Below are 11833 nucleotides of genomic sequence, written 5' to 3' on the forward strand. Positions count from 1 at the left end.
CCCATGTCTCACAGGGGAACTTTGCAGTATATGTGTGTTAGGCATATGCACTGCGTCAGTTTCCAGAGAAGAACATTACAGCGTGTATTGTATTTCAATATGTTTGCCTCTTTTTGTGTACCAGGTCAACAACACAGCACTGGCCCAAGTGATTGTCCTTCCCAACGCTGGAAGTGCACAGTACAAGTCAGTCCTCCAGAAGGTGATGAACTGCCATGTCTGCCTAGGTAAGAGTTCTATGTTGGTGCACTAGATTCAAGATTCAAGATTCAAGATGTTTTTACTGTCATATGCACAGATAACAGACAATTATTCTATACAATTATTTTGCTGGGTCCTCCTAACACACAGAATTAGAATACTTATGTTTCCTTTTTACACCACAGTTATGTCTTATAGTTCTTTAATATTCGTATTCTTCTTGTTATTCTTGTTATTCTTCTTCTTATATTGTATACTTTATTTTCAAATTTTCACAGAAAAGTACAAATTTTTAAAGATTTGTTGATCAGATTTGAAAAAGATGTGTTGTTTCACAGATCAAATAGTTGTTTTTTTTCATTTTGTTTTGCATTATTGTATCCAATGTACACACATTAAACACATAAACAATGCTATATTTATATCTGGAAAAAAATAAGAAAGGTTATCTCCAATCATAGTATATTTAACCTTGTGTGACATCCTCATTGTTTACTGGCTTAAGCAGAATTCCAATATTTTTGTGTTTATAATTAGAAATGCACTACCTTCTTGTAAAAAGAGAGTAACATTGCATTACGTGTTTTCCTTTTACAGACATCTGCTCTCCGGACCAAATGTGTGACTACGTTCCCCCAGTGGTGAGCCGAGATCGGAGGTCTTCCACCACAGACGTGGACATTGACATGGCATTCGTCATAGACAGCTCTGAGTCTACCTACCCAACAGTCTTTACCGAGATCAAGCGCTACATCGCGCACATAGTGGAGCAGCTACAAGTGTCGTCAAATCCCACATCATCCGTTAATCACGCCAGGGTGTCCGTGATCCAGCAAGCACCTTACGAGTTCACCACCAACAAAACTGGCTCCCCCATCCAAGTGGATATTGGTTTGACCGAGCACCACTCGGCTCAGGAAGTTGTCAAATTTCTGCTGGAGAAGACCCCGCAGTTAGAAGGAGGCCGGGCCCTTGCAGCGGCTATCGAATCGACCGTGGAGCAGGTGTTTGAGAAGGCGCCTCTCCACCGTGACAGGAAAGTGCTTTTGCTCTTCGTGACTGGGAGTGTGGAGGGAGAAGAGGAGCATCTGGTGCGTATTGCCACTGAGGTCAAGTGCAGAGGCTACTTCCTGGTCATCATGGGTGTGGGTGAGAAGTTGAGTGCTGGAGACGCCCGTGTGTTGTCACGCATGGCCAGTGAGCCGTCAGATGTCTTCTTCAAGCGACTGGACAGCATCTCGAACTTTTACGACAAACACTTCCAGAACTTTGGACAGCTTTTGCCAAAGTATATCAGCAGTAAGTCCAAGCCTGTCAATCAATCGGTTGTCGTTTTGCAGTTTAGGCTTGATACCAGTTATTTCATCAGCTAAACCTGACATACTGTGTTCTATGTTATTTTTCTTTTCAGTTGAAAACGCTTTCTTCATGTCCCCTGAAGTCTCCAAAAATTGCAAGTGGTTCCAGAGTGACCAACCATTTAAAAACCCCTTTACATCATCACAACAACAAGAGTAAGTTAAAACATTTTAAGCCAAGTCGCTAGTTTCTGTGAATTTTCGGAAACATTGTTGGTTTAATTATCTATTTATTGGTACATTCATAGGAAACACCATAAACATCATGAAAACCACCAAGCAGTTCATCAAAGAAAGCACAAAGGTAAGTTGCGGATGTACTAAAGTTACAGTTTAAAGTGCTGTTTGATTTGGACAAGTTAATATTGTTTTACTTTACAGTGGGTCATGCATAGCTAAATGCTAACACTAGCTGGCCATAAATCACACTGGCACTTATCCAAAACAGCTTCTGTCAACAAGTTATTGTAACATTCATCATCCTACCTTGACACCGCTTTATCTACCCCTCCTCCCCCAGATGCAGATGAGTTGCACGTCTTCAACGTCACCTCCAGCAGTTTGAAATTGCGTTGGACCAGCCCAGACCCCAAGCTCTTTGTCTACTTTGAGGTCGTGGTGATGCGGTTGCACGACCATGCAATGGTGCTGAACACCAACGTGTCGGGCACCGAGCTTTCCGTGGACAACTTGGAGAGTGCCCAAACATACCACGCCGTGGTCACCGCCCACACTGCAGAGGGTCAAATTGTCTCCACCCGCAAAGGCATCATGACTACCAGTAAGTCTCCAAACACATGGACGAGTGACATACTTTACCTTTTTTTTCTCCCACAAGATAACATATTATTTAAAGCAGCAATTCTAATGTTTATTCCTAAACATATGTGTTGCCAGTAACTTCATCAATTGACCCTTTGCTTAGGTTTAGCAAAGGGTCAGTAATCAGATTGAAACTTCCTTTTTTTGTTTATCTCTGTTTGAAAACAACATGGTTCTTTTTTTACTCCTTTACAATGTATGTAGTTTTTTTGGGGTGGTGGAGGGTGGGGTATTAGATGCAAATAAGTAAACAAGAGCTAAACTAAATATTGGTGAGACTGTCCAATGACTGATGGTTTCCCTTTGACAGAAGCAGCAGTTCACAAGCCAGAGCATAAGCGAGTCAGGCAAGGCCCCCGGACTGTAAATACCACACCGCTGGACAAACCAGAAACTGGTGAGTGATCGCACATGCATATGCGTGCGTGTTAGAGTGTGCATGATGTTTTAGTATTCTCTGCTATTTAGAAGCAACAATGTGCAGTGTTTGAACTTTAATGTTAATGTTAATGGTATGTTTGTTTTTGGCAGCGTTTCCTAAGCAGTGTTAGTCATATAAATAATCCTGGATGTTTAAACTCAAAGAACATAAAGTGAGATGTTGTAATGCAGCAATATTTCAACTCACATAAGTGGCCTATTAATCAACTTCCTGCTTCATGCCAAGATATACTGTGAGGCATTCAGGAGAACGTATGAAATGTACTGCGCAAACTCACAGTCTTGCTTTGATTACATTTTTTTTTCGTAAAGTTTTGTGACAAACAAAAGGTTTGAGGTTGCAACACTTTGACACACTTAGAAGAAAAATGCCTCGCAAATAGAAGTAATGAAGAAGATGTACAGAGTGCATCTGTGTTTTAGGAGTGAAGCCTTACAGCTGCTGCTTCTGAGAAGACACTTGAGGCATAACTGTCGTTGAGGAGTCTTTGAGGAGGCCAGCTTCTTCCCCTTTCCTAGTATCATTTTATTTATGATCATAAGGGTGGCAATGTTGTCTTCATTTGTTTTAAGTATAGTCTGGTAGTGCTTTACTTTGATAACCTAGTGTGAGATGTTTTTATTAGCACCCTGCAGTTCACACAATACTGTCCCAGAAAGGAATTAACCGACAGTGCAGCTGGTGAATAAAAAAAAAATCATAAATAGCTGTGATGACGTATTTCTGGGTCGATTTCTGGGATTGCTCACATGCATGGACAACACAGCCGTGTAGATCTTATGACTGAAATTAACTAACAAAACAGTAGTTATAACTAACTTTCTAATTCACCAATGAAAACCTTACAACACCTCTTTCTTTCTACTGACTGCCTAATTTTCGAATGTCCAAACTTCTAATAATGCCCCTAGCCTAATCCCTCAGAAGAATGTCGAGCCATTTTGAATGCTGTTCCCTTTGCATTATGAGAATGAACCATTTCAGCTCTGAGACTTGTTTGACTCCATTAGACCGGTTTAACCACCCCTTCAGATGTGAATGTGTCCACGAGAGCATCCTCTTCCAGAGCACACAGTAGCAGCTGTATGCCTCATATAGTTGTTCATTTAATCTTAACACAAACTCATCTTCTCTCTCTCTCTCTCTCTCTCTGTCTGTCGTCCATCACTGCTGTTGTTCTTTTTCTTTTCGCATGTTCTAGTCGATGAATTTGCAGACCCATGCTCACTTGACTATGACCCTGGAATGCCGTGCAAAGACTATCAGGCTAGCTGGTTCTTTGACAGAAAGAACGAAATCTGTACCCAGTTCTGGTACGGAGGTTGTGGAGGCAATGACAATAGGTTCGACACTGAGGCCCTCTGCTTGAAACACTGCATGAGGTCAGGTAAGTGGTCGTCAGCGCCAGGCCCTCTGAGGGGAATGTGCCGCCGCCTGGTGCGATGCCGTGACACAACGCAGCATGTAATGAAACTCAAGGCCAGATTCAAAACCGACAAAGACTGTTCGCTAAACCTCGCTCCATAAACAGCGATTGTCCAATCACAGCTCGGCAACTGTAACCAGGCACGGCAGGCCCATCACGCTCTGGGTTTCTGCACACGGCTAGATTGTGTGCAGGGGGCTGTCATCGGGGAGGCTTTGGAGGGTGGTTGCTTTTTTTTTTCTCCCACAACTCCAAAAGAAAAACTAAATAGGAATAGTGTAAAGAATTAACTGTAACATTTGCCAAACTCATCAGTTGTTCTGCATCTTTGAAGCTTTTTCTCTTGTAAAAGTGAAGCATTAAAGCATGGCACTACCTTGCTTGTTCAGGCATGGTTTTCTATACTCCATCCATCTATACTCCATAGTATATCCATCCAACGGTTATGTCAGAAGAAAATAACATAATAATAATTTAAGTTTTCAATATGTTTTCATGCACGAGCTGTACTCGGCAGTACACAAACAAAGCTGTTCCTTTGTCTCCGTGCCTTCCACACGGCTCACCAGTTGGTGACGAAACCCATGGGTGTTGGCTAGACTTGGGGCACGTCCTACGTTTGCTTTTGTGCGAAATCCAAAACCCATTGTTTAAAAAATTGCTGCATAATTTCAATGTTAAATAATTAAGGGAGCAAGACTTAGCAAACAGTCAATTAGATACACACAATTCATACAAATTGTACTTATAGTAAAATATAGTAAAATGTTTGTAAAAGCCTTAACTGATCACATCAAGTACTGGGAAAATGTAGTTTGCAAGCATGTTTGTATGTAAGTATGATCAGAAGTGTGCTGGGAAGCTAAAGTAGGAAAAAGAGCAAATTACTGATGAAGATTACATCTGAAAATGTCTAAATGTCTTTGATCATTTAAATCCATATTGCAGTGTTGCCGCAGTGTTCAAAGTGCTGCTGGCAGTTTTTCAGCTGGTTAAAAGTCTGTTTTATTAAGCTTGAAGCTCATTTTTGTGTCTATGTTTCCACAGTGCCAGAGCCTCAGCAGAACGTTCAGCAGGTTGAACAGTTGGAGATCCTCCCGACTCCTGGTGAGATCTGATGTGCACTCACTGAATAGCATGACGAGGTTTCTTTAGGCCTGGAGTATTACGTAACTGTTACTTCCCAGTTTTGAAGACATAACTGACTTTCATCTGGGTAAACGGGCATTTTATGAAATGCGAGCCAATGGGAAAGGAAAAGCTCTTTCTTCCTGGTCTGATTTTAAACAAGCAAATCCACACACCCAAAACACGATCTGAATTAAACCGTTTCAGACCACCTCTCATGTTGGGCATATCAAGTCCACAGTTATGCACCTCACATCGCTGTTACATAATTACATTTCCACAAACTGGGCTCAATTCGCTAAACATTAAATCCTTTGTGTGCAACTGGAAACCCCCCAACCTCCTCCACTGACCGTCAGAGGGTCCAGTGACTGACGGAACAAGTGCAGAGCCAAGCCTTGGAAAATGAGAAGGTTATGCTTTTGTCACAGGAGCGAGCCACAGAAAATAAATTGAAAGCCTTCTTCGCTGTTTTCTTTTCTTGACAGCAGTCATCATTCAGAGCTGTGTTTAGTTAATTGGCACAAGATAATGACAGTAGTACAAAGTCGACTCCAAACCAAATACACTGTTGGTTGTGATTATGGAAGAACAATGAAAAGTTACAAACATTATATTCCACAACACAAACACTTGAAAAATGCTGCCATTACTAGTTATTATTTCTAATGGTGATGCTATATTTGCCGCTCATTGCACCACACACTATTTATATTTAAAGGAATACATCTTCCACAACATGACCATTTGAGCATCAATCACTCAGCCAGTGTCACCTGGAGTTCACAAAGAAAACATTGTTTTTCTGGCAAGCCTTCAAGAGAAATCTGAAAACAGAGTAAATCCTGGAGGAATTAAAGTAAATGGGGTCCAGGTTTAACAACAGCAAGTCCTGCACGGACTCGTGCTGCGCCTACGCAACATGAGGCGCAGTGGCGGAAGTGTTTTAAATAGTACGGTTTTGGTGATAACGTAAATTGGATAAATGAGACTTGGATTACGCTGCACGAGTTGTGTGAGAGTTTGTAGGCACATTTATTTTATATATTTCAGCTGTTGTTAAACCTGGACTGCACTGACTTCAATTCATCAAGGATTTGCTCTGTTCTCGGATTCTTCGTTCACTGTGGATGCCTGAGTAAAACAGTTTTCTTCAAGAATTAAAAGTAACGATATACATACAAATGATCATTTAGTATTCCTTTAAAGTCAAATTTTGTAAACGATTGGTTAAAGCATGCTGCCTTTGATGCGTGCTTTTTTTAGTTGCATGTTTTCTCATACTTTCATTGATTGTTATTGTCGCTTCTCTCACAGCGGACGCTCCAGCCGTGGACATTTGCCAGCTTCCCAAAGAGGAAGGTACTTGTGCCAAATTTGTCCTCAAGTGGCACTTCGATGCCCCCAGCAAGGCCTGCACACGCTTCTGGTATGGAGGCTGCGGCGGGAACCAGAATCGCTTTGACACGCATCAGCAGTGTGTTAAGGCTTGCGGAAAACCAGGTACATGTTTTGTTCATAGTAATAACATCTCAGTATCACTCACATGACTTAATATCTCAGTTATTGCCGGGTTTCATAGTTCTACACGTTCCATCAGTTCACTGGAAGATCAAGTTGTGACACAGTCTCCCGTTAGTCGGTTTATGGGTTCACTGTGGTGGAAAAGAAATGAGTACAGTTACTCAAAGTTGAGGTATTTTTACTTTACTTGAGTATTTCTGTTTTCTGTTCCGATATACTTCATTACACGACAGAGAGGAATGTTGTGCGTTTTCCTCCACATTTATTTGACAGCTTTAGTTACTTTTCAGATTGATAACACAACTAAATAACAGTTCATTTATAAATAAGCTTATTTCATGTTAGAGGACCTGACTACAATATGATGGTGATAACGGTTGTTCTGATGCCACCTTGTGGACAAAAGAGAACAGACAAGCCAAATCAAAAAGACAACCTGCTAACATGAAGGTTACATGCAAACATTCAAAGGCTCCATTAAATAACAAAGAGCATTTAGTTAACCTTGGTCTTCAGCCTCAACATCAAACGTTTTAAAATCAAACATGTAAATCAAGTATCTTTGTTCCAGCTTTTAGCGCTAATTGAATAAGCTTCTAACTCAAGCTAACAGGGCGGCTATGCTACGCTAACGTTAGACATCTAGCTACTGTAGCTGTGCCTCAACAGTTATTTATTTGTCACGCTACTGAACATCAAAGTACTCTGATGTTAAAACTTACAAAAATAGAAAATATTGCTCTGAAATCAAGGGCAGTCTTTCAACTGAAGATTTGTGGTTGTCAGTAAAATAACCTAAATCTGCTCCTTTGGCTACGTTGACGACAGTAGATAGATCCAATAATAATGAAATCCATGTCTAATAATTACAAGATACAGAATGATAAAGATAAATAGTACTAAGTATGTGAGTAACTGTATATCTCCTGTATATGGCACCTTTCTAGATCAGATGGCAGAAAGTGCCTAATAAAAAACAATACATTATAAATATCTCATTAAACGCGTGCGTACAGTATTTGATGACTTGATATCTATCAAGGAAATAGTTTGAGTCACTCAGAAGTGAAAACGTAGTTGAGCTATAATGTGAACATGTAAAGAAGTCTCTTTGTGAAATGGCTGACCACGTTTTTCTGTCCCTTTCATCACCAGCACCCCTCAACCAAGGAGTCATCGCTGCAATAAGAACATAAAACACAACATGGCCGGCTTCCCCCTCTGTTTAGGGGGTTCAGAGGAGAATCATCCAAAATGGCCCTACTGTAAGAATGTGATACCAAAGCAATGGTGGCTGCACTGGATTCCACAAAAAATGGACTTTATCCCCGACATTCTTGAAGTAGTGCTTTTTTTACAACAAGAAGGAAGGCAACACATTTTGCTGCATGATTAGTTTGAACCCTCTGGTGCTACATAGAATGTTTGTTTTACCAATGTAGTTGTTATGTGCATTCCGTTTTGTAACGTCACATTTTCTGGAACTGCGGCATCATATGAGTCTTCATATTTTGAAAAGAAAAAGCAGTTTTATAATTAAGCAAGAAGCATATATGAATGTCTTGAACAGAGATTTGCAAGACATCAGTACAAGCAGGACTGACATTATTCAAAGCAGTCATCTTTCTTTTATATTGTTTATTTTACATTCCACATTCACATAGCAACATTGCTTTTTATTGATTTATATTGTTTTAAAGCACACTTGATCCCTGTGGAATCGTTTCTTCACTATTTTACAGTCACAGAATCAACAGCAATGTTTACACACGTCTTGTATGGTAGTTTATTATTTTATAATGACAATGACCAAACAATATTGTAATGTTAAGTGCACTTCTGGATCCACTGCCTCAAACACACAACGTTCCAGCTGTTGAGAGATGGAATGGAATTGTCAGGCTTTTCATTTGGTTTTACTAAAATGTGTGTTTTATCTGGGTAGAGGGGGAAATAAACACAATTTAGTCTTTCTAATATACATGAGCAACTCATTCTTTTCTTTCTTGTTTTGAATGAAGACCTGTACACAAGAAACAGTCACAGAGGTACAAACAATTTGACATCTGTTAAAAGGTGGGGGTCAAAGAGGAGCTGAAGCTTGAATAAAACCAGAAGCTAATAACATTCTATGAAGGTCATCTCTCATTTATTTTCTCATTCATTATCCGCATGTCGAAGTGTCCTTGAGTAAACCACTGAACTCCCAGTTGCCTCACGCAGCACACTGCTCCTTATTTACTAAGGATGGGTTAAATGCAGAGACCAATTTCCTCAAGTGGATTAATAAAGGATAATTTCATTCATTATTTTATAGGATTATTTCACTGCCTTTAGTCTTCTAGTTGATTTAGGATGAACAGGTCAAGGTGCGGGGCCCCCTGGAGTGCAAGGAGGCACAGGAAGGACCAGGACTGCGTATAGTAGACGGTCACACCTTGCTGGAGCACAATGAGAGGTTTTCTAAAGGGAGCCTGGCTGCTGTAGATCTTTACGAACACAAGGCTCTGGTGCTCATAGAAACACTACCACTTTTGTCCGTAGGAGACGGCAAAATAAACAAAATAAAGGTTCATACTGTAAAGGACACATTTAGTTGAACTGACAACCTCAAATCAGTACTTTTGAAAGTTAACCAGTAGCGGGCCGTGCATTTTCTCCTTTGGCCTGTTATCATTTACATAAATACGCGCATGACGGGATGCTGCGTCATTAATGGACAATGCATGTTGTCCACATCAACAAAAACAAATTCACAAGAAGCAGTCACATTTAGTTAGAACAAAACAATCAAACCAAACTGCGAATAGAAGGGACAATATTAATGGTCACGCTGGCCCACTGACCAATCACAGCGCATGTTAGTACTGACGTCCTTCCAGGCCACCTCACTGGCCCTGGCATGTTAAAGAACACACCCAGCATGTCAAACTAAAGATCTGATTGGTTGAAGTTTATGACAATCAGGACAACGTCCCCATCAGAGGTGTCAAAAGTATTCACATTCATTACTCAAGTAGAAGTATAGATACTAGGGTTTAAAAATACTTCTGTAAAAGTTGAAGTATCAACTCAAGCTTTTTACTTCAGTAAAAGTGTAAAAGTACTGGTTTAAAAACTACTTAAAAGTATAAAAGTAAAAGTAATGTAAGGGGAATGTTTTTTTTCCATTAAGGACAAACTCTTAAGCCGCGTCTCAGGGGCCTATAGTGCACTACCCCACCTCCCCCAAAACAATCATTTTTATAAAGGCTATAATGTTTTAAAATGTAATGTTTGACTATATTGTTTTAAAATGTTATGTTGAAAAATGTGGGATGCACTAGGCTACCTGTTTCAGCTGCATATATGCCCATTTAAAATGATCACATTTTATTACAATGCAAATACATATATGTGTACTACTGAGCATTAACATGCGTTTCATGGAGCGGAAATTATAAAATAGCTATAACTTTGTAATTCTGTTTAGGCCAGCAGAGAAGGCTTAGCAGGCCCTGACGGCCACCACTGAAGTTAACTGACCCAGAATAGTAGAGTTAATAATGTGATTTGATTTAGGAAAATAAAATAGGGGTTTTGGAAGTAAGGAATAGGGGTTTGACTCCAAAAGAAGGTCCTGCATCATTAAAACGACTATAAGAAGTTTCACCAACATTTGAAACCTGAGCTACTTTCAATCACAATAACCTAATTATAGTAACGTGTGTGTCCCTTGTGTGGAAATATTCCCTAAATATAAGGTATCCGAAATCTCTTCACTCACGGGGTATGAGCCAATTGGTCAAAAGATGTTCCATCTAACATCGTTCCATGTGATAGAAAGAGATACTTCACAAGCTGTGACTGTGATTCCATTTATCCATTCAAGTGGGGTTTTGCATCAGTTGCTTTCAATTAAAGTTGGATTCAAATAAAATGAAAGGAATGGAAATACCTTCAGGTAAATCATTTGGTGTTTCTCCACCAGAAACATGTTCCTTGCATTGTGGAACTGCAAGGAATAAATAAAGCAATTACACTATCATGGCTTAACAGTTTAAATACATTTCCAATCAAACTTGTCTTATGGCTTGTTCACACCAAACACAAAGCAAACTCTTTGCACACCGTGATTAAATACAAAATCAATGCAAAGAAACATTGAAATATTTCAAATCGAGCGAGAAATGAACAAACATAAATGTTGTATGCTCTGGAAGAAAATGTGATAAAATACAAATATACTGTGTTGAGGTCTTTGTGATTCTGACAAGCTGAACATTTCTAAACATATACGCTCACCCTTTTTTCAGGCTGAAGACAATACACTGTATTCAGACCCGACAAAAAAATTACCATGTAATACTATGTACACTCCAAGATTTGGACTGCTTGCACAAGGATATAGACGTCCATTGAGAGATGTAAATCATTTATAAGCAAACAAAGTAAAGAAGTGAGAAGTGCAGGCTTTGTCATCGTCTGGAGAGGAGATGATTACATATTTGGTCAGTGAATATAAAAGGCCTGGGGATGTGTTCTCTCATGAACCAAAGCACAACGTCCAGATGTCAAATAGCTCATTGTTTAAATAAAGTCCCATGATTTCCTCTCGTTCTCACCACTTCACCTCAGTATTTCATCACTCCACGGCCCACCACCTTTTAAAAACATGGAACAGTCTGACATCTGGAAGGAGGAGTTCAAACTGTTTTTGCTTTAAACTTATTGGGGTGGCTTTAAACTGTACACAGCTTTTGCATTGGAAGCCATTTATTAAAGTTAGTAATGTGTGTTATTCATGATTTAAAAACCTTATCTCCGCCAACCAAGGGCGTAGGTTTGCATAGGGTCCATAGGGACTAGTCACGACCAAAGTTTGGGACAGACACACTTGTCCCCACCAATACGAAACAAATATCTTGCACAATATATTTGAAAACATATTTG

At 39.8% G+C, this 11833-nt stretch overlaps 1 protein-coding gene across 1 annotated transcript in view; it reads left to right on the forward strand.

Annotated features, from left to right (window-relative positions):
* The window catches only part of LOC306747679 (collagen alpha-3(VI) chain-like), a 143096-nt gene extending 134065 nt beyond the window's left edge, over positions 1 to 9031 (forward strand). The window contains 10 exon segments of the mRNA XM_079230761.1: positions 125 to 227; positions 799 to 1500; positions 1613 to 1715; positions 1808 to 1863; positions 2080 to 2340; positions 2692 to 2778; positions 4040 to 4210; positions 5297 to 5356; positions 6695 to 6880; positions 8057 to 9031. Coding sequence (XP_079086887.1) covers positions 125 to 227; positions 799 to 1500; positions 1613 to 1715; positions 1808 to 1863; positions 2080 to 2340; positions 2692 to 2778; positions 4040 to 4210; positions 5297 to 5356; positions 6695 to 6880; positions 8057 to 8097 — 1770 coding nt within the window. The 3' untranslated portion in view covers positions 8098 to 9031.
* The last annotated feature ends 2802 nt before the right edge of the window (positions 9032 to 11833 follow it).

This window comes from Taurulus bubalis (genome assembly GCF_910589615.1).
Source record: "Taurulus bubalis genome assembly, chromosome: 15".
Classification (NCBI taxonomy): domain Eukaryota; kingdom Metazoa; phylum Chordata; class Actinopteri; order Perciformes; family Cottidae; genus Taurulus; species Taurulus bubalis.